Source organism: Python bivittatus, unplaced genomic scaffold (assembly GCF_059951505.1).
Source record: "Python bivittatus isolate LINGU-HERP-01145 unplaced genomic scaffold, Pbiv_v1 ctg000980_np1212, whole genome shotgun sequence".
Taxonomy (NCBI): domain Eukaryota; kingdom Metazoa; phylum Chordata; class Lepidosauria; order Squamata; family Pythonidae; genus Python; species Python bivittatus.
In genome coordinates, this window is record NW_028277125.1 from 64837602 (window position 1) to 64862297 (window position 24696).

General features: G+C 37.3%; 1 protein-coding gene across 1 annotated transcript in view; it reads right to left on the reverse strand.

The window, feature by feature from the left end:
- TCERG1L (transcription elongation regulator 1 like) overlaps nt 1-24696 on the reverse strand; it is a 187495-nt gene that overhangs the window by 18195 nt on the left and 144604 nt on the right. The window contains exons 8-9 of the mRNA XM_088131949.1: nt 14615-14769; nt 1634-1700 (exon numbers count right to left, since the gene is read on the reverse strand). Of these exons, the coding sequence (XP_087988075.1) occupies nt 1634-1700; nt 14615-14769 (222 nt within the window). The remainder of the gene's footprint in view (nt 1-1633; nt 1701-14614; nt 14770-24696) is intronic.

The window sequence follows — 24696 nt, forward strand, 5'->3', positions numbered from 1 at the left end:
CATAGGTAGTCTACACTCGGTTTGAGGAACAGAAGAGAAAGATCTCTCACTCACTCACTCATTCTTCCTTTGTACTGACAATTAGTAATTAACATAGGAATTGAGATTTAATTAGTTATTCTCTAGTTGAGAAAAGAGATTGTTTCATTGTCTTCTGACATGTCTGAAATAGTTGAACATCTCTAAGAGTAGCCTTTTTCTTAGCTAGTTGATTGATTGATTGATTGATTGATTGATTGATTGATTGATTTTTATCAGGTCCTTGTCAGCCCATGGCAACCACGTAGACAGACCTTTTCCATGATGATCTGTCCTGAAACTGGCCTTTTGGTCACTTTCAGCAGTAACAGAGAAACCACCACTGCTATAACGAATCCATCCATCTTGCTGCTGATTGGCCTCTTCTCTTCCACCTTTCTCAGCATTACGGACTTCTCAAGAGAGCTGGGTCTTCACATAATGTGGCCAAAACATGATAATTTGAACCTGGTGATATGTGCCTCGAGTGAGAACTCTGGATTGATTTGTCCTATGTTAGTTTTCTTGGTTATTCATGATATTCACAGGAGTCTTTTCCAACATCAAAATTCAAAGGTGTCATTCTTTATATTCTGCTTCTTCAAAGTTCAACTTTCATTTCTGTAGAGGTTAGTAAATTATGATGAAGATTTAGTGAAGCTACGCCTGTTCATGGCCATTCCACTGGCATTTGGGAGGGAGGCAACAATCCAGGATTTGTTCTTAAAAAAATATGTTTTGACTTCTTTGTTCATCTGTGAAATTAAACTCATATTGTTGAACTAATCAGGACTAAAACAATTTTTTATACAGCGGTCTTGGCTGGCAGAACTTTCACTAGGATATTTAGATTTGTTATCTCCACAGCAGAATTTTTCATCTCAATATGTATTCAGTATCAGCAATGGACCCAAAAGGAGCCTTTTCATTCCTGTTTCTTTCTTTAATTAGGTATTCCTCATTCATGAATGGCCATCTATCTATCTAATTCAGTGTGACAGGCAACACGGCAATCACTAAACAATGTATATACTTGCATTATACAGGGCATCCAAAAGACAGAGCAAGAAGCAATGACTTTAAATTATAAGGAAATTGATTTTGATTGACTATCAAAAAAAAAAAAATTCCCAGCAGTAACATCTATTCAACAATGGCCCAAACTTCCTTAGGAGGTGGTAAACTCTTCTTTTCTGGAGGTGTTTAAAAAGAGGCTGGATGATTATCGGGCAGAGATGCTGTTTTACTGGATTACTGCACTGGGTAGCAGTTTGGATGAGATGATCTCCAAGGGTACTGCCAATCCTTATATTCTCTGAATCTGTGATTTCTTAGGAATATGTTAGGCTTCAATACAGTTCAAAAATTTCAGAAGGACACAATAGTTCATTATAAGAAGAATGATTGTACTATAGCTCTGGAGCATCTGATCATGATTTCTGTCTTTATGCCTAAAGTGATTTAGAAGAAGGAGGAAGGAGGAAGGAGGAAGGAGGGAGGAGGGAGGAGGGAGGAGGGAGGAGGGAGGAGGGAGGAGGGAAGAGGAAGAGGAGATTTTTTTGCCAGCATTGGCCTTCTCCTCCTTTTTTAAAAAAAAAATAGCCTTAAGACTTACTTGTTTCTCTTTGTTTTGATGCTGTTGTCATCACTTATATCCTCTGGATCTGTGCCATCTTTATCTGCTAAAAGGAAAAACAACTAGTTAGATATATGACAACTATGTCATTAAACTAACCAGATCAACCAGTTTAAATTTTGTTTTATTAGTTGGTTCACTTTCTAAATTTTCCCTTTCTCTCGCCATTACAAATGATTTAAAAGGTCAGTAGTAATTTGTTATTCTCACTAGTTTAGAAATGTCTCTGTCTTTGTGTGCATTACATACACCTATACCTCCATTTCTTTCTTTCTCTCTCTTATTATACTTATAACAGGTTAGAGAGTTACAGTTTTAGAACTTGCTGGGAATCAGGGAAATGCAGTCCAGCACATTTGGAAGCAAGGATAATGCAGAAGTAGTGTTACCTATGTGCACATTAGTTAATCTATGCATATAAAACAGGCATTGATAATGACCTGATTGGATTGTGAAACCTATCACATTCTTTCCATGGACAGGCAACAAACATCAGTCATTGCAGGTTCAGGCATGGATAACAGAAGTGGGAATGGCACACCAGGTAGGCAGAGAGTAATAACTCCTTAACTGTCCATTGTCTAGGACTTTCTCAATGGTGAAAATGAGTCTATGAATCCTTTTTCAAGGATTTAGTATCCTTGAAAAACAGTTCTCTCAAAATTTTTGATTTGCAAGCACTATGAAGAAATGCAGAAAAGAAAAATCACTGTAATGGATGAACTAGTAGCCACATTGTATTCACTGTAAACTTACAGTATAAACAAGTTCTTCAACAATCAGCCTTGTGCAAACATTTACTTAAACGGCCTCTTCTGCATTGTGAGTATGCCAGCATACTGTCTATGCCTCCTAGTTGGTGAGATGCAAGCAGCAATAGGTTGGCTTGCAAGGCAGTTTCTAGACTAGAGATCCTAGCTTGCATAGAACAGCATGAACATGCCTGATGTAAATATGGAGTTTGATTGTGCTTATGGCATACAGGCCCCAATGAGCCAAAACCGATTGGAATGATCCCTACTGTTAGGCCTTTGAAAAGATATTCAGATGCCCTGATATGTCTATACCTACAAATATCAGAATAGTACAAGCCAAGGTATTCCCTGTGACATTCTCTGGAAGCAAAAGTTGGGTTTTGAAGAAGGACAGGAAGAGTATTGACACTTTTGAACTTTGGTGTTTAAGAAGGCACCTGAGAGTACCATGGACAGCCAAGAAAACCATGGATCATCAAACAAATAAACCCAGAGTTCTCACTCAAGGCACAAATGACCAGGCTCAAATTATCCTACTTCAGACTCATTATGCAAAGGCCTAATCTGGAGAAGGCTCTAATGCTGCTTTGCTGCTTCTGAGGATTTTTTTTTTTTTTTTGTAGATGACAGAAGAGTTCACATAACTGATTAGCAAGCCTGGGTGCTACAGAGAAGGAAGTCCATCAGTGGCAATTTAGTCAGAACTAGCACTTGGTAGGACAGCCATGAAAGCTTTAGAAAAAAAATATTCACATTGCATGATATGTCTATACCTACAAAGATCAGAATTTTGCAAGCCATTGTATTTTCTGTGACACTATAGAAATGAAAGTTGTACTTTGAAGAATCAGGATAGGAAGAGTATTGATACCTTTGAATTTTGCTTTTGGGAAGGCTCCTGAGAACACTGTAGACAGTCAGGACAACAAACAAATGGCTCATTGGACAAATCAACCCAAAGTTCTTACTAGTGGCACAAATGAGTAGGCTCAAATTATCCTTCGGACATCTTATGCGAAGACCTAGCTCTCTAGAGAAGTCTCTAATACTGGGAAAGATAGAAGGAAAGAGAAGAGGATGACCAGCAGCAAGATGAAGAGAATCAATTACATTGGCAACTAATACACTGTTGAAGACCTTAAAGACCAGGTTAGAGACAGACCGTCATGGAGAAAAACTGTCTATGTGGTCACTAAGAGAAGACACCAACTTGGTGGCACATAATCAATCAATCAATCAATCAATCAATCAATCAATGCTTATCAACAGAAAATGCTACATGTTGCATGTGTTAATGGCTGGTAACCTATTTTTTTTTCTTTTATTATTAAAATGCATTTTTAGAAACTTCAGTTGATCCAAATTATGATGGGTAGTAGAGATCAATATTTCTGGGTCCATCAGATGATAACCATAGTATATAAAAGATTGTGAACTGGAATTTAAAAGCCTCCCAGAGTCACTTGTTGAGATGGGTGGCTATATAAACTGATAAATAAAATAATAAAATAAAATAAAAATAAAATAAAATAAAAGTGCATGAATTAACAAAGAGGAATGGATTAATGAAAAATAGATGTTGAGTGTGTATCAAGCTAAGAGAAAGAAGAAGGATGTCACTGATTTGCTGTTGTGGAATGGAGATGATAAATCCTTCCACTGATGTGAAGGTGTAGTTTTAATTATGAATTATAAAAGGCATGAATTGGTTTCATCTAGATTGTCACTGGTGAATACAAAAGTAGGAATAAATAAGTTGGTTATAGCTGCATATTCCACTCCAGTGATGGTGATAATGGGAAAAAAATGTCTAGTCAGAAATACATATGGCAAAAGAAGGAATTAAAAAACATGATTCATCTGATCATTTATGATGAATGATTGAAAGGAAATGTGAAGGGGTATGGGGATGATGAAAAATTGTGAATGTGGGACAGACCATTACTTGATAGTGTCAAGAGTGGATCTTGGAAAAAAAATGCTCAAGGAAGAAAAAAAGTGAAAATAACTAGAGGGGTAGTACGATGAGAAAGTACAAGCACTGTATGAAAACATTAACAACAATTAGAATAAATGGAAAGTGGACATAAAGGAAGACAATATGGAAGCTGCTTGGAACAAAGTGAAATGGAATGATGAAGAGAAAGAGGATATTGATGAGAAAAAATTGCATATGATCACTGCAAAGAGAGGATGAGAAAGTTATTATGTAATATCTATAAAGATAAAAATGTTGTTGCATACAAAGTAGTTAAAAAGGGCAAGAAATGGATAAGGTTGAAAGAGGCAGAGAAATATACAATAGTTTTGATAGAACTAAAGCAGATGTTTTGAAAGTGGGTGAAAAGGCCAAACAATTAATTAATTAATTAAATGAGAACTCCTGGAAGCATAACATTCGAGATTTTTATGGGAATGATAGTGATACATTGAAAAGTGGAATTGAAGTTAACACATTTAGTGTCTTCCCCCACACCAAAAAAAAAAAAAAAAACCCTCACTGATGGGAAAGAAGTAATAAATGCTGTGAGAATGTTGAATACTGATAAGGTACAGATATACAGTAGATGGTGTAACTGGAGAAATATTAAAATATGAAAGTGATACAGAGTGGCTGTGTGGCTTGTTTAACATATATGTGAAGTTTGCAGCTTTGGCTGATGACTGGAAAAAAGGCATTATTGTTCTCCTATAAAGAAGGAGGAGAAGGAAGAATTAGTGGAGTTAGTTTGAAATGAATTTGGGAAAAGGTTTGACAGAATTCTGATGAAAAGGAGGTAAAAATAAGCAAAATTTAGAAAGGTCAGTAGAAGTTTTAAGCTGAGCAGGTGATGCACAGACCAATTCTTTGCTCTACAGCAGGTAATTGAAAAATATATGTATGTGAAATAGAATATTTATAGTATATTTAGTTAGAGAAAATATATGATAAAGTGAATATTCATTAATTAATTTTAGATTATACAAGCATATGTATGCTGTCTCTTCCACATATTCTAGGAAACTAACAATCATAAAAAACAAAAACAGACTGAAGCAACCACAATGTAACGCTCCCTCTTGTACTGCTGCCTGTCTAAGAGTTCACCTCGCCAAAGGCCCTGTGGAAGAGCACAGCTTTTAATGTTTTTCTAAATGTGAATTGGTCGGGGCTCATCCAGATCTTGGGGGACAAACTAGAGTAACAGGGATGCAATTGAGAAGGAACTACAGCACTTCTTGACTGGCATGTTTTGGATGGGCAGATTCCTCTTGGAGTAGATGGTCCAGAAGGCGATGATGACCATAAAGGGCTTTATAGATAATAAACAGCACATTGAATGGATACATAAACCTGCTAACAGCCAGTACAATCCCAACAAATAAGTGTTATTCTACTAAATTTATTCTGCGCCAGCTGTAGCTTCTGGATCTTCTTCAAGGGCTGCTTCCATGTAATGTGGATTGCTGCAGCCCAACTGAAAGATGGCAGTCAGTCACAACCTCCAGGTACCAGGTCAAGATTTCCATTGCAGTTCCTAACTGGTCAGGTCCATTGTCTCCTTCACTGCTACATGGTGGAAGTTCAAGGTCTTATTATTAAATAGATTTGGCATTTGAAAGAGCCAGTCTGACTGAGGCCGAACCCCAGCAACTCAGCATCTAGCATCTCAGCCGGGGGGGGGGGGGGGGGGAGGAAGAAGAGGGAGAAGGATGACAAGATGCAATGTATGAATCAGTATATGAACATAATGGAAACATGGATAGTTTGCAAGGATATAGAGGTATGGAGAGATACAGTGACCATTGTAAATGCAAGCTACATTTAACTACATTTCTTCTTTTTTCTCATCTCACACAACTAAATCCTTCTTATCTTACTATTTCTTCCTTTTTTCCCATAATGCTGTTTACTCTGAAAGGGAATAGTAAAGTAATTATATATTAAATATGCATACAGCAATTGCCTGGCTACCATGATGGCAACTTGGAATGAGTCTAATTCAGCACTGGCCTTGTTGCAAGTTGGCTTCCATAGGTTTCACCTCTTCAAGTGCTGAAGAGACCGTCTTGAGATGCTTTCTTGATGCAACTCTTAGTAGATAAGCCAGGTTGGAAAGAAGGTCCTTACCCTACCTTTAGTCTAGAATGGAAAATCTCAGAAATGTCTTAATGTAGTGTCACTGCACCACAATTTCTCCTTTTCTGCACACATCAGGCTGTTGTTACTAACTTAGACTTGTTTAATTTCCATAGGACTATAGGCATTCTGCATGGGATGAAACACAATGCAAAGTCCCTCCTTACAACCTTGTGTGTAATTTCAGGATACAAGTAGAAAAGCAGGAGTTTTGTGCCATGATTGCCCAATGCAGTTTTAGTCATGTTGGCATCATCATGCTTAAGAACAATTGAGCATGTGCAGATCTCTGACACCAACTGTAACTTAGTCCAGAAAAAAACAATATATGTTAAGTGAGAAAAGGCTTTAAGCTAAGCCAATATGTATGACACCAAAAAACAACAAAATATGTCTCAAATGTGACAAGCCAAACATGTACTGTATAGTAGATGATGGGAAAACTTTAGCCTCAGTAATAACAATAGAAATATATCAGTTTCTAGGTTATATTCACATCCAATTCTAACATGGCATGCTTCCACATACTTTGTGACTCTGTGTTCTGCTTTCCCCCAGTCTGATTAAAACTCCGTCATTTCACAATTACATGGAAATCGGGCAAAGGAGTACAATTATAATATAGCACATTATATTTTTCTTATAGTTTTTCTTGTAGAAATTCATGGACAACATTTTTTTCCCTGCTGGAATCTAAGCAGTTTATCACCCTGTATAACAAACAGATTATTTTTAATTTTAGCAGGACTGGACAAACATCACACCATGTAGGTGGTAGGCAAGAGATGTTAGGGAAGGGGTTCTGGTGTCTAGTGGACAAGACTAAGCCATGTATGGGTGGGGTCAGGATTTTGGGGAGCAGGGAAGTTGAAAGTTTTTTTGGGGTCTATGATTTTCCAAACTGGTTAAGCTTATTTGGAGGTCTATCATAAAGTTTTCAGGTATTTCACAGATCAAAGTAACAGGAATTTATGGCCATCCACCACATCATGTTGGAGTGGCTCTGGGAGAAAAGGGGTTAGGCACCACATCTAGTAATGTGGTTGAGGTTACCCACATTCAAATTATAGTAACAATCAATACTGCTAAAAATTCATCGCTTATAAGATATTTTGCTGACATGCTTCCAACATTTTAACAAAACTCTAATCTCAGGATGATCAATTTTTAAAATCTTGTTTAATCATTATCCAAAATAGGATCATGCTTCTTTTAAATTTAAATTTCTTTTAAATTCCAAGAACTTTGAATGCTTGGAATCCAAGAACTTAGATGCTTGAAGCTATCTTTCTAGACAGCACCAATTGGTATTACTCCAATTTTACTCTCTGTAGGTGTCAAGGATACACAAAATATGCTGTGACTTTTGGAGCTAAGTTGCCACAAGCATGTGAGATTAAACAACTATAAAACCTTTATCACCTCATAGGCATTTAAAAAATGACTAGAAAGAAAAACATTATATACACTTAAAAGTTATTTTCTCAGTTTGAGAACAAATAACTGGAATTAAGAGGCTATGGAAAGCAAACAATTTCAAAGGATACTACTCAAAAGGCCCTGGAATTGTCTACTTTCTAGAATTAAACAGTTTAGAGTTTAAAAACAAAATAGCTAGAAGCAACATAACAAATATATAAAGGTCACCCATTTATTTTATTCAAAAAGAAATATAAAGTCTGCCATTCTATCTTGCAAAAGATACAATGAGAATATTTTTAAAAATGGCCACAAAGAATAACAAAGCAATATTTGTAACTAATGCCCAACTTAACTTAGCATTATTTATCAGTGTAAAACTATTGCATTCTGTGGAGGTTAAATAAACACAAAAGGTATCTTAAAAATGAAGGGGAAGATAATGTGAATCTTGTCAGATTCAGCTGGCACAGCACGGCCAACACCACTGTTCACTTTCACTGCCCCTAGTCAATTTCACCACCTCAGGCGCAGGCAGCAGAAAAGAGGAAATTGGGCAAACCTCAAGTTAATTGCCGGCAGGTGGCGGCAACTGACTCAGGGCAGGAGTGGATACTTTGTAACAAAGCCAGCTTCCCTTGAACGCCCCAGGCAACACAAACTGCAAGGGCTTGGAAGTGCAGCAATGGACAAGCAATTAAGAAGCCCTGGCTTAGCCTGCAGAAGAAAAGCCCAACGAACTCAACAACCCCACAAACAAAGGACAGTAATCAGGGAGACAAAGAAACACGGCTGAATCTGCCATTAGGGCGAGGGGGAGAACACCAGGGGCAAACTAGTAACCCAGGCAATGGGGAGAAGGGCAGGAAAAGGGGTAACTCCGGGTCAAGGAGGAAACCCTATAAAACTGCTGTATGTAACCGCGCCAAGCCAACCCTGGCTTTGTTTGTAACCACATGCATTATACCTGAGTAAATTGCTTTCGTACGAGCCTGCGTCTCATGGAGTCTTTATTCAGTGATGAATGCGGCAACTCTTAGAAATCTAGGGATGAGGGCACTAATCTATGCCATCCATCTGTCGTATCTTAGCAACTAAGTACTATTCTTCATCAAATTTCATCATGACCTCAGTGACTTCCAACCCACCATCAACTCTGATATATTTACAGAAAATTCCACTTCCTTGATATCATGATAAAACTACACAATAAATGCATAAACATCACATTATTCCAGAAACCTACACATCACCATGCAGACCAACATGTTTGAAACTTACATCTAGAATACATCCCCAAATCCATCATCTAGACTGTATTACCTACCTATCCAACAAGATCAATATACAGATCGATGCCCATGGAAACTCTATTAAAAGACAGACCATAAAGACAGAACAACAGAATACCACTGGTTGTCACCTACAGCTCACAGTCAAGTCACCCAAATGGATTATTAATGAACTGTAGCACATACTGGACAATGACTTTCTCAGGCACTTTCTTAGGCAATGGGTGGCAAGCCCATACCTGCATACAGTAAACCACCCAACCTGAATCAGATTCTTACAAGCAGCAAGAAACAGTACAACAATGTTGCTAACATGGGAACCAGACCCTGTAATAATCCCAGATGTCTCTTTGCTTCCACAACTTCACACACAAGATTAGACATGCTTTCACATGCTCTTACTCTATTATGATATATGCCATCATCTGCCACCAATGCCTCCCTCCCCCCGCCCCCATATAGGACAAACAAACCAAACTCTACTCAAAAGAATTAATGGACCCAAGTTTGACATCAGGACTTAAGACAAGGGCAATATAATATCCAAGGATTTCAGCCTCCCAGGACATTCCATCACAGATCTCAAAGGAGCCATTCTGGTAAAAAAATAAACTTTACCAACACAATTGAGTGAGATATTTCTGAACTTACATATATCAACAGGTTTCAGGTTATTTCAGAAGGTCTCAATAAACACAATGGATTTTTAACACATTACAATTGTTAATTGATAAGGTACTCACCAGGAACCTATATTTACTTAACCATCCTGCCTTTCCTTCTCTTCCCCTACCTCATCCCAATTTAAATCCTGCATCAGTTTAGCCACTTCATGCATCTGATGACGTGAGCTTCAGCTCATGAAAGCTTATGCCTTTCAATACTAATTATTAGTCTGAAATGCTACCAGACTTCTTTTGATTTTCAACCAAGTACTAGAGATTATAAAGGAGAATGTGAGAGGTATGTCACTGTGGACCCAGGTTATGAAACATCTGCAAGAAAACAACCAAGCTCAGAGAACACTAAGGACTCCACAGTTCATCTCTGAGCTATATTCTCTTCTATTGGTAGGTGTCATTCATTCCCAGGCTTCTAGATCTCTTAAACTAATTATTGCATGAATGGGAGATGGGCTCGAAACATTAAACATATTTTTTTAAAAAATGTTTATTTGTCTGTTTGTTTAGACATTCATTCAAGTAACAATGCTCTGTATGGACAGATGAAGCAAAAGTTAAACAATCATTGCTTAAGCCAGGGCTACTAAATTTGAGCTGCAAAGCTCCAGATCACCACTAGATGGCAGCAAGGAAAAATGCTTTTCTTCCATCTACTGGTTGGCTGTCTTGTTTTGTTTTGCCGTCCAGATCCCAGTAACCCTAGCTTAAGAATGCTAATCTTTTTTCTAATATATTTCTTCAAGAGACATGATGCTCACCAGAATTCTTTTTGTTTTGTTTTAATCCATTGTTCTTTCTCTTTCTTCTGATTAATTCTCAATCAGTACAGCCCCAACCTGCCTTTTAATCCATTATCAACGGCTATTTCTCAACAGCTTCCAGCTGTGAATTATTAATTCTGTCAGGAGACAAGCAGGCTTTGACCCAGAGTCCTGAAAAAAGGGCTCCTTTCAGTAAAGCATATAAGCAAAAAATCCCAGATAGATTTATAGTATCATAGCATCACTGAGTTGAAAAGGACCATAGACAAGTTAATCAAACCCCTGTTCAGTGCTAGAGCATCTATTAGAGAATCTCTGACAGATGACCATCCAGCATCTGTTTGAAGACTTCAAGTAAAGGAGAACTCACCACTTCGTGTGGCAGCCTGTTCTACTACTGCTAGCTTATACAACAGGAAATTCAGATTCTAGCCTGAACCTCCTTTCTTATACTTTTACTTTTATTACTGACCACTAATTCTGGTCAGTTAAGACCACTCCCTGTTCTATGTGACATCCTTTCAGATACTGGAAGATTGCTACCATAACTCTCCCCCATTGTCTCTTCTGCAGGCTAAAAATACCCAGTTCTTTTAATTGTTCCTCCTAGGGTTTGGTTACCACGATCTTTACCATCTTGGTAATCCTCCTCTGAACTTATTCCAATTTGTTATTGTCCTTTTTGAACTGCAGTTCCCAGAATTGGACAAAATATTCCAGTACATCCAGATTGATTCCCAAGAAGGACCTATTAAAAGACAGGCCACAAAAACAGAACAAGACAAGGAGCTGCTTTTATTGATTCTGACTGAAGTTCAAAACCTCTATAAGCTCCAAAACTCCTGTTGTTCAAAGCCTTCTTTGAAAAAATAGACCATAATTATGGTCTACTTTTTAAGTAGACCATAATTCTTAAGCATTTCAGTCTGCAGTTTGCTTCCTCCTCATTTTTCTCCTGCTTTTTTTTTTTTTAACTAACTCTTTCACAACTGGGAAAAATGTCTGCCTAATATGACAGCACAATCCACATACAAAAGTAGCAGCAGCAGAATTCAAAAGCCTGCAGATGAACCCAAAATACATCAAAGAATACCAAGCATGCTCAATAGATGTGGCATTACTAACTGTTGGAGGAGGGGGGAAAAGGATGGGGAAAGGGGAATGGAATGGAATGGAATGAATGGAGTTATAAGCAGTGGAACTTCATGCTGATACATTCAGTTGCAAGACTAACCTATTCCTTACCTAGTCCTTAATCCCTCATTTCAGAAGTAGCAGAATCAATTATCCAGAAAAACACAAGTTTCCATTAAATGAAATTAGCAACACCTTCATGAATATCAATGAACATGAATTCTCACACCAATGTGAAACAATTTTCAGTGTCCATTCATTCCTGAGTTTCAAGTGCTTATTTTGTGGAAGAGATGCTATTAAACTGTAATAATTGTTTTATAAGTATGCGTTGTCATTTTTTGTCTCTCCTTCATTTAATAAGCATAATGAAAGTTTTAAAAACATCAATGCCAACTTTAAACAATATCAATATGTGCTTCAACAGCAATAATTTTTATGTGGTTTATTTGGATTATTTATGCCATGCATTCAAAATGATGCAAACTATTTGCACACCTTTACCCTTACTATAAGCTACTTAGAGACTGATATTCAGAAATGCTGATTCACATACAACTAGGGGAAGGGGCATGACAGGGAAGGAAAACAAAAAAACATCAGCACCTTCTGCCATCTTGAAATGAAGAAGTAAACTTAAAACACCACCCAAAGAAATTCTAAGGAACTTCTAAAGGGCTAAGTGAATGAGAAAGATAAAGAAATCAGGTTCTTTCATTGGGGAAGAATCATCTGAAAACTGGAAGGCAGATTTCAGTCCAGCATTATTTTTCAGCTATCCATGTGGTTACTGAGAGTCAACACTGACTGGATGACACATAATCAATTTATCAGTTATTTGCGTCACACTCCCTAATCATTTCAGGCACAAAACCTCTAGCCAAAACTTCCTCTGTGATACGTTGTGCATAGCAGTAGTGACAAATCCTATTTTGGTTTGTCCATCATAAGCTCTCAGCCTGTACATGCAATTCCTAGCTTCAGTGTAGTTCCCAATGGAAGGAGTTTTCTCTCTTGCCTTCCAACCCCCAATCAGAATATAAATGGCTCTCATGAAGTTTCGGATAAAATGCTCAGAGATGTTCTGCCCAGTATTTAAACTGATACAAATGTGGTGATGTGCCTGTCTTTGATAGCTCCACACTCTGATTTTATGTAGACTCTTTACTCTCCACCCTCAGGCACATGTACACATGACTGAGGGATGCAGCCTTGCAAATGAATCTCTGGGGGCAGGGGAATTTTCAGTGGGGGCTGGAATTTCTATGTAGGAATCTACATGGATACACGTGAAGATCTCATGCTGCAAATACTCACAGTATACTGTGCTTTGGGCCAGGGCTACTGTGGCACATGTAGAAAGACACAAAAAACTAAGTTGGAGGTTGCTTCCTTTCTCAGTGAAGATAAACAAGTACTGCTGGTTTGCCCTTCACTGCTGGTCTTCTCTATATACTGAGATTTTGTAATATATCTTAGCATGGCAGCCAGAATTCTTTTTAAAGCCAAGAATATATTTAAGAAGTCTCTGGTGGGTGAAGATTGACTAGCAACACCATATTTGGATGGAAGTGCCTACATTTCTGCCAAATTTTCCATCAGTCCAGTGAGATGGATCTTTGAGATTTGCTTCCTACAGCTGGGTTAAATAATAGTTTATTACCAGACAGCTCCCCTGGGCAGAATGGTCAATAAGGCATTTGGATGAAACAAGTTACGCAAAGGCTTTTCTAATATAAACGACTGAAAGACGAATGTAGAAAAAGCAACAACAACTAAGGCACATTTCAGCTAACGATACTTTGCACATTTTGGCAGTTGTCTCACTGAAATGGAGCCTACTTCCATGTAAGCATCTTTAGGGTGAGGGTATAAATTCAGATAAGTGCAAGAACTCCAATAATTCTTAGATCGCTCCTAAGAACATGGGGAATACAATGAATGCAAGAAATATGGCCCAGAGATCACATTCAGCTACCAGAGCGGGCATAGTCCAAAAGCTTCTCTTTTCAGTCTTTGAGAGTTTGGGCAGGTTTTCAAGTAGAAAAATAGGTGCCTTCCAAAGGTGTAAGGCAGCACTGTAACCCATTTTTTAAAAAATCCTCCAAGAACTGGCTGATGGAAGTTGTTCTTTTATAGCACAGTGTTCAGCCTGCAACACAAATGCTTGACATGGCCCTTAAGAAAACAAAAGTTGTGTACCTCTGAAATATATAGTCATAGATACACACCCACCCACACATTTTGCAGTGCTTTTCAGCCCACAAAGCTAATCTGATCTGCTAATGTAAGAAACTTAAAAATAACAATAAACTATTTAATTTTCAAAATAAGAGAAAACATTCTGGAGGCATTAAATAAAACGGAATAAAAAAAGTTCTTAACCACCCATCTCATTCTAAAGGAGGGAACTATTTTATTTCAAGAAAAAAAGAATTCAAGAACTGGTATCATTTCAGTAAGAGGATTCTATCTCATATCCTATCAGCTGTACAACTCTGGCATTGAAATAAAGAATAAGAGCTGAAGATGTTCACAATAGTCAGGCTAGTTCATATGAAAGTCCTGTAGGCTGTCTATCAGATAACCTGGCCCAAACCTTTAGTATCATCACTTTAGAGATAATAAACAGGACCTATTGCTGAAATCAAAACTTTGTGAAAGAGCTTTCAATAATCACAATCAAGATTATTTGATAAAATTGACATTCAGCATTTTACCCCATAAATTTAATGGCTGGCATTTTCAGATATGCTTTAAGTTTAAATAGACAAAAATAATCACAGCATTAGTTACTTGCTGAAGCTTCCAGTTTGCGTTTATGAGGTGGGTCTTCAATGATTCTGTTAATATCACCACGGTTCTTTAGATCCACTGGTTTCTCCCATACTGACAATTGCATTGTAGGGTTGAAGAAGAAGACTCGATCATCTCCAGTCCAGACTATACACCTATTTCAATTAATAAACTAGGCTTAGAGAATTTCAGAGACAGTTCAGGAAAAAAAAACCTTGTATTGACTATTCGCTATTCCCGGTAGATGAATGATAATTTCATTCATAGGCAAGATTCACACATTAAGCTAATACTGTGCTTAACTTTGTTTTATTGCACTACATGAACCCAATCATTGCATCTGAAAAACATAGATCATATCCTGGTGTTTTCTGTGACTCTAGGTTTACTGAATAAGCTATAGCTAAATAAACCACTTTGTACATTGCTTGCTGTACAAATAATTGTTTGCTATTTCACATCATTGTTCAGCACAATGGCCAGGAGATGAACTGCTCATTTTCCATGCACCTATTTCTTCAATCAAAGTTGATTTCCATAAGTTATTGGTTTCCTAAGGAATGAAAATTTGCACATTACAGAGCAAACAACCTTATTTGGGAGCAGATTTCATCAGAGGAATAGAATAGGAACAAAAGTCTTAGTCACTTTCCCTGCCACTATTAAGAATACATTCCTCATGGCTACATTTCAATTATTTTAAAACTTTAGAAGATCAGCTATGGAACGGCCACATGATGCTTAATTTGGAAGCTAAGCCAAGCTCCATTGTCCTACAATATCGTTTATACTGACCTGCCATACAGCAGCAAGTTGCAATTTCATTTCAGGCTAACAGCCTGACATACTTTTTTTGCCCCCTAACAAATTGTTTCATTATCGCTACATATGTTAAGAAAATAGTATTTATAATTAATGTTACTTTAATGGCAATAATAGTTCAAAAATAAATACTGAGAGCAGATGGAATGTGAGATTGAAAAGAAAGTAACACATTGAAAACCAGAGATTCAAGATCCATGATATCAGCACAAATAGCTCTAATTGACACAAACACAATTAGATCTTACTCGTTACAGGCAATAATTAATTTCATTTAAATTTATAACTTACAATTATTTGACAATTGCTGCACTCAGAACTGACATCATCATCATTGCACTGTTCATTTTTGATATGTTAATTCTTTATGTTTAAGACATCCAACTGTTATTCTGATAGTATAATTCAAAAGGATACTTATTCCAACAAGATTATTTGATTCTGGCATATGGAAGGTTGTCTTCTTTTTTGAAAAAGAAAGATATATGAAAAAACCTTAGACCCTTAGTCTCGGAAAAAAAGCAAGAGTATCTTAAATATGGAATGACAATATAGTGATTTGTATAATACCTTCTTTCCATCATTCACTGAATTCATAAGGGAAATGGGATTCCACTGTAAATCCAATGTTTACTCCAAATATTTGTTCAGTAATATATGTGGGGGGACTAACAGCTTTACAGATCTGCAAGTTGGCTCCTTCATAACCATACATGCTTGCTGGAGGTATATAAGGATCCTTTATACTCTTACCAAATGGATTATCTTATCTTCAAATGTGGAATTATATTGTTGATTTAAAGATTTACCTACAGCTCATAGACTGAAGTCAAAGGAAAGTAGTACACTACTAAGTTATGTTAGAGTATATATATGCTTATAATAAACCCAGAGAGGATTAGTGGAAAAGAAATTAATCTAAAAGCAAATTACAAAGTTACACACACATATGTATATTTACTTTCATACTTTAATTGTTGATTCAGTACAACAGTATTTAAACAACTATAGTACTTTGGGAATCAAAAATCAAAGCTATTTGGTAAACATTAAACTCTGGAAAATAAAGATTTAAAAATGATTTGGGAAAATGTAAAATGATGTTGCATAAAATTTGTATGTATATTTATTTCAACACAAAGCTCAAGAGGGTATATGGAACCAAGAAAGTTTCCATATATATTCATTTTTCTAGGCTGCCAACTGTCAAATGACTCTGGATGGCTTCACGGACTAAAAGCACAGTAAAATATAAAACAATATACAACAGAGCATAAAATTTAACTGTCATATGGAGGGAAACCACCAAAAAACACAACATACTTCCACTGCATCCACCACTAAAAAAGCACCTGTCTGAATCACCCAGTCTCAAGCCTGGGGACAGCACAAGGCAGGCAAGTGGGGGCCATGTGGATTTCCAGTGCAATCCTCTTCAAAGTATTGTGCAATCTTATTCAAAGGATACTAGATGACCCTGTTTAATTGACGGGACCCAAGCCAGGTTAATCTTGACAAAGCAAATGGGATGAGCAGATACTACAGGAGGCAATCAATCCCTCAAGTTATTAGGCCTAAACCATGTAGAGCTTTATATGTAATAACCAGTACCTTGAATTGCCTCTGGAAGCCAACTAGCAACCAGTGACCTCACGTAGTAGGGTTGTTACATGCATACAAGGAAGCTTGCCCATCTCTACTCATGCCACTGCATTCTGTACCATCTGCAGCTTCTAGGTGGTCTTTAAGGGCTTCCCCATGTAAAACATGTTGCAGTAGTCCAACTGCAAGGTGGATAAGGCATAAGCAACCATGAGGGGGATCGTCTCGAACCAGGAATGGGCACAACTGGAACACAAGCTGAACCTGTGCAAACCCCTTCTTAACAGGAGCTTAGAGTTTAGGAAAACCCCCAAATTGTGCAGAAGTCCTGAGCAGGACAGTGCATCCCCACATAGGATTAAAGGTTTCCACCTCCAGAACCAGGAGGACTAAAAATCCAAAGCTACCTGGTCTTGCTAGGTTGATCTTGAGGCTGTTCCTCCCCATTCAGACCTCCAGACTCCCATTCAATTCCTCCCAATAGCATCCAGACCCAGTGGCAAAACTTTGACAGCATTGTTTGGTTGGTAAAGGGTCAAAATCAGCATACTGATACTCCAAATGGATGGATGACCTCCCCCGGTGGCCTCACATAGGTGTTAAACAGAAGGGGTGAAAGTGTCAAGCCTTGAGACATGCCACAAACCAGTAATTTGACCTGTCCCTTCTTATCAACATTGACTGAAATTGGCTGCACAGAAAGAAGGAAAACCACCATAACATTGTGTTCTCCTGTCCTATATGTCCCCTACAGCTGAACTAGAAGGAACACAGTCAATGGTATTGAAAGCCACTGAGAAATCTAGGATGGGCAGGTTGATTGCACCATTCCAGCCCTGCCAAAAGTAATTCACAAGTGTGACCAGTGCTGTCTCTGTCCTGAGCTGAAATCTGACTTAATTTCTTCTAGATGTGAAAACTTTCAGAAGAATGTGGGTCGGTTATCAAGTCAAACCTATATATATATATGGACAAGGTAAAAGGAGATTAAGCAATGGGAAGATAATTTAATTATCACACAATACATACTTAATGTCTTGAACACATTAATTCCATATTAGCGGAAATAGCTGAAAAGAATTCTTCTAAGCAATTTTCAATTACCTACTGTGTAATAGCTAGTTTCTATTTTTGAATTAAAAGAATAGAGGGGAAAAAAGGAGGAGCTTACTCTATTACAAATATGAATGATCTTAAGTGTACATTTTTCCATAACTGTTGTAATAACATTTGGGGGGGGGGGAACTTTCTGATTCTCTGTGTTTTAGAGATATAACTCACAGTACTATCACAAGTGCTGTTAATCATCTTCAGAAACGAACATGCATCATTAAGCAAGCTTTTGGTTCACAGTAGATCACAGCCAAGTTGTAGAAAGCTTAAGGAGAAAGAAGCCAAAAGACTATGAATGAAAGCATGTACACCAAGAAGCTAGCATTTGAGAAGCAATGAGAACAGGGAAATAAATCAATTTAATTTAAGTATTTATTATTTAATTGATTTAACAAAATATTAAATCACTGTCTTGGCTAAAATAAATATCTACATGATATGAAACAAAGAGGCTGAAACCTTCTTTGTATGTTGAATGCCACCAATTAATAATAAACAGATGTTGTTACCATCACTTATAGTCAAGAGTACGGATTTTCTCTTATATCAAGTATGATTTTTATCATCCTTTACTCTCTTGGCATATTATCAATTCAACTAACTACCCACTTGCCCAATAACAATTAGTTCTGTGGGGAAGGCAGCTGTAGGGAGCCAGTGGGGAGATAATGTTAATTCTACAGAATTAATGGCAGCCTCTAGGAACAACATAATTCTATGTGGGTAAGTAATGTGTGAGTTATCTATCCTCTAGAATCCAAATCAGAAGTCCTACAAGTTAACAATAACAATAGAGATTGTGAAAGGGACTTTCATGAAAAGTGGAGCCAATGACCACAGTGAAGAGTGAAGAGCCGTCAAGTAGATTGGCTCTTTGTAATTCCTCTCCGGACAAGGAGAGGACTTGAGATTGCCCGCAAGGGCTCCATATAGTTGCTCCTTGTGAGGAGACATGCAAGACAGTAGTTTAAAGAGGGTTTAGAGCTCTGGGAGATGAGGGAATAGCCATCTTTTTGCTCAAACTGTGATCAGCGCCTTCCAAAGGACACTAAGTTAGCACTTCCTTTTCTAATCATTTTTGGAAATTGCTTGTTAACTGCTTTTCAGTTATTAGAAACCTTTGGATGGACAAGTTTGACATACTGGGTGAATTTCCTTCAGTCCTTAGTGAAATAAGTTTTAAATACAGGCTTCAGAACTTACTTACTTACTTACTTACTTATTGGAATAAACAGCAAAAGGGTGATTAAAACTTTGATATTAAAAAGTTACAAATGGACTAAGGCTCCAGATAAATTTGAAATAAGATTTTGGAATTAACTATAAAGAATCCTTTCCATGGGAAAAAGCTTTTGTTTTGAATTAAAAGAAGAAGAAGATAAGATTTAAAAAATTGGACACTAGAGAGAACTAAAGATTTCAATTAAAGGAGAAGAACACATAAACTTGACTTATAATTACAAAATGGAGAAAAATATTCTAACATTAGACATATTGAAGGATATTTTTGAAAAATGGACTCAGAAGTTAATATTAATAGTGTCAACAGAGACATTTGACTCTATGGAGCAACTGTCTAAAAATGTTGTGGAAGAGAAATAAATTCTTTGTGACAAGACTGAGATGGAATTGAAAGTGGATTACAAATGACAGGCTACGAGAATGATATAGAAAAAAGCTGTTACACTGGACATACAAAAGAAAGAGGCTGATGTTTTAATAATCTTTAAATCTTTGGTTGCAGCAAAATATCCATCCTTTCTATTTTTGGAGACTGACTATTGCTATTCTATTTATTGTACTGATTTGATTGTCAGGATTTAATTACTAAATATATTCTACTCTGAGCCTTACCCACCCAGGAACCATCTGACTGTGGGAAACTACCCAAGAAATACATACATTCTTCATAATTACAGATGTACATCCAAAATAAGTCAACAGGATTCTGAATACTTAGGGATAAAGATAGGTATAGATAGCACTGGCTTGACTTAGAAATAAGCCAAGCCATTTCCCAAATGATCCAGAAAATGGCCTGGTTCCCTGCCAAGTTAAGTTAAGCCAGATCTGATTCTGTCCCTCTCAACATATTTGACAGTCATAAATTATTATGCCTCCCAGATGCCTGGTTGTTAAGTGTCAGGTTCATTCATTCATTTGCATGTGGTTAGAAAATATCTCTCCTGTGAAGCTCAGCAAGTTAAATAAGCAGGATGTACCTGTTACAATAGATGGGGAGGAGTCCAATCCTCATATTATACTACTGAGACTACATTCTGCATTTAGGTTTCCCTATGTGACCAGCAGTTTCAGTGGATGAAATAATTTAATTTTCTCTTTCTAATTTAATTTAGTTATGATAGACTATCCGAATGGATTAGGGATTTAAAGAAGCAGAAGCAATCTAGAACCTCTTCCTCCCTTCATATTTGACAGTAACTGAAAAGGATCTCAAAAGGGATTTCTTCTCCATGTACAGAGAAATGCTAAGTATAGCACTTGTAGGCAGTCCACAATTCCTATGTGGCAAAACTCAGGACCAACAATGTCAAGGGCAAATTGAATTTTGCAGGTGGGGATTGTAGACATTTCAATGCCTCTGATATCCTTGCTGGAACATTGTTCCTGAGGCCAGAAAATATCCTAACAGAGGCTCCCCTATTTTGGGAAGCTGCCATTTTGGACCCAGGAAGTCTATTAGGTGGAAAGAGTTAAAAGTGAAATTCTGCTCCATTTTGGATTTTACCCCGAACCAGAGAAAAATCTGAAAATCTGCAGTTCTTGTGTCTTCCAGCTTACTCTTTAAGCTAATTGCTCTTCCCATTCAAATGCTTGAAGAGAATGAACATCAGATTTTGACCATAACTTAAATAAGCATTCAGATGAGAGGCTGTGGCAAGTGCTAGTCTCACACTATGCAAAACAAGCTGATAAGGTATTTAAATGGAGAATGCAGATGAACAATAGCTCTTTCCTAACACAACGACAAGCTGTTTTGCCTGACCATGATCCAAAAGAATAAGTGAAAAATTTTTCTTCACTAAAAATTGCACATTCACTTTTACAGATAAGTGTCCTAAAGAAGCACTTCAGCTGAGCCTCTGAATTTTGAAGAAACAATTAGGAAGATATTTGCATTTCTGAAAAATTTAAATCTGAATGCAGGAGCCCACTAAGCAGCAAACAGAGAGCATCTATTTGCTGACAAGGACCTTGTATTACCATGTGAATACATATTTTCCTATATAGCAAACACAGTAGCTTATAATTAGTGCTTGGGGCTCAAAGTAAGACAGAAATGTGCAAACTTTTAAAATAGTAGGGCTCTTAGAGATGTACTCATATAAAATTGAAATTGCACAGAGTTTAAATCACAAATGAAAAATCTCCTGGACATCTGCCTTTCAGAATCTTTCCACTATTTATTTTTCTCCTCCATCCCTGAATTCCAAAACTCTGGCCTATATCACAGACTGTTTCCATTTCCCTGGATGATGGTAGAATTCATTTCCAGCTACAAATACATTCATTGTGTGAACTGTTACCACTGGGCCAGATGAAGCTTAGGCATTTATCTAATAAAAGCAAGGTAATAGCTAAAATGGAAATGGCCCATTTTCACATCTGACTGAAAGACCTAGTGAATGTCTCTGGAGAGGTGCTTAAAATGGATCCAAATGGCAGCTCCCTCTAGAAATCTCTTCACTTTCCCATTACTAACCCAATTTGACATTTAATTTAAAAATTATCAGACTCATCTCCCAGCTCGTCCCTATTTGGCATAATAAAGTTTTCAATTATCCAAATGCAAAAATATGGTGATTTGTTCAAAGACAGAGCACTAATTAAAAATGGAGGTAATAGCAGAGGTTTGTATATAAAATGTTGCTAAAGCTAACACAGAACTAAGCACATTCAATTGGATTTAAGCAGCAATTCAGGGAGTCTGTATTTCAAAATAAATATGTTAAGATTATATTACAAAAGCACCAAAGTTAACAAGTAGTCCTCTAAGCACAAATCCTTTGATATCAGACTACATAATTAGTTTTCAAGGTGCCACATAATATTTAATCTTCAGCCTATCAGTTCTGCCCAAGGAATATAAACACTTCTGTATTGGGTGGCTATAGAACAGCTTTCTCCAATCCAGTGATGCAGTGTTTTACACATCCTGGGAATTATTTTCAAAAATTAAGAACCAACCAACCAACCAACCAAATATCAAGATCTCATGAGCTTTCATATGCAATACTGAAATTCATGATTTGACAAATTCAGATAAATTCACAGGGAATTTCAGCATTCTCCAAAGAAACCTAATCAGATCTCAGGCTCTTATCTCATAAACATCTCGTACAATTTGCCAGTCTCAAACATTCTGGGAGGGATGAAAACCCAACTGTTGTGCAAGATTATTTCCATGGCTCCTGGCACCAGACAAAGTGGCTAACTCCTGGCTTTGAAATAGTGTTATTCAGGCAGTACAGATGCTTAGATCTGTACTCCAACAAGTAAAAAAAAAAAAATAGCAGCAAGTAAAAACATGAACATCAGAAGGCATTCTTATGGCTGCTAAATGATTTAGAGTTTTTGCTCTTGAAGACGTTGATTTGCTATCAATGTCAGTGAGCTTACCATCATTTGCTTATGAACTTCAGAGATCACGTTCAAAATGGTGATAATTCAAAGAACAGTAATATGTACACTCCAACATTTCACAGAGGAAAATAGGGATATGTTTAAAAATCTCTTAAGCTGCTGTAGATGGCAGATCCTTGCCAATTTTGGGTCTTCTTGAAAAAGATAAGCTGGATCTAACCTAATTAGCATTTAGATGAGAGGCCACTAGGAATCCCAATATTATAAACTTATATTCTGGCCATGAAAACAACGTGGATATAGCACTGTAGTCAGCACACTTCACCAACTCTCTTCCAGTACTGAAGCCTGTTTACTTTGTAGCTTGGTGTGCTTTACCTACACATTCTGGAATAGTCTGTCCTCCAATTTAAAAGCCCAGAAAGTGGCTCAAAAAAATTTAAAAAATAAAAGTAAGGCTACCAGATCTGGGCTTAAAAAATCCAGGTGGCAACGAGATAGAAGCAAATCACTAGAATTTTGTATAGTTCTTGCCTGCTGTCTAGTGATGGTCTGCATATTTGCAGGCTCAGTCTGGTAACCCAACTGAAACTGATTTAAAAAGTACTAAAATATCCATCTAGTATCTTTCCTATTTCAGGTAGGGGGAGGGAGAATAAAGGGGAAAATAAGAATTTCTGCAAAAGTTGCTGTTAATCAATGTACCCCAATGCACACATGCAAAGAAGAAAAAATAAAAAACAAAACCAAGTTGAATGGCACATTAAGGACTAAAGCTGCAATCTTTCAAACACTTGCATGGAATTAAGTCCCATTAATCCATGGGACTTTCATTTAAACAAGGTTAGGATCAGGCCAGCAACCCATCTAGTGTGACAGAAGAGTTGCTGGATTGGGTTCTACTATGTCATCCCATGTTCAGTGGGCAAATATATATAAAGATCTAGAGATAAAAACTGTAAACAGTACAATGTCTGTAAAATGCAAAATTTGAAAACCTCTATAGTTCAGTTTATAAGCTTTTAGCCATTCTGTTACTATCATATCTAGGTGTATTGGTACATTGTTCCCATACATAGGGGCTAAGCAAACTGTGACATAATTTGGATTGTTTGACTCCATTACAAGGTTTTAATATACAGTGGTACCTCTAGTTACGAACGCCCCTCCTTATGAATTTTTCAAGATACAACCAGCTCCGGCCCCAAAAATTTACCTCGACATGCGAACTCCACCTCTACTTACGAACCAGATCCGTGGCCATTTTCCCTGCTGCCACGCGGTCGCGGCTTCCTGTGGGCGAGATCGCGGTAGCAAGGAGACGTTCGGTGAGGCTTGTGGTGTGTTTTGTGGCGTTTGGAAGGTTTTTGTGGCGTTTGGAAGGTTTTTGAGGTTTAAAAATAAAATGCATATGTTTCAGAACTGTTTAGCCATATTTACATTGAACCTTATGGGGAAATTTGCCTTGTGGTGCGACCAAATTTGGAGGGCGGAACGGATTAACCGTATTTACATTGAACCTTATGGGAAACTTTACTTCGACTTGTGACCAACTCTAGTTGCAAACAGAGTCACGGAACGGATTAAGTTCGTAACTAGAGGTACCACTGTACTGTATGTTGATAACAAGGAACTAAACATTTCAGTCTAAATTTTATCATAGGGTTCAAAACTGGCCTGGAAAATAGTGATCCAGAATGTGGGGCAAAGAGAACAAGGAAGAACAAAGTATATTGTTTAATGAACACTCTTCAGTGCCTAGCAAAAGTAATTCTCCACTTGCTTGCCTGGTCCCCCAGTTGATCATGTAGTGACTGGTTTAGCTTCTCTTAATGTAGCTGAATGACAGAAAATATGTATATGATATAACCGTCTCATAGACTTCGTAGTGTATCAGAGCTAATGTGAGAGAAGTAGCTGCCCAAGAGTAATCAAAACTC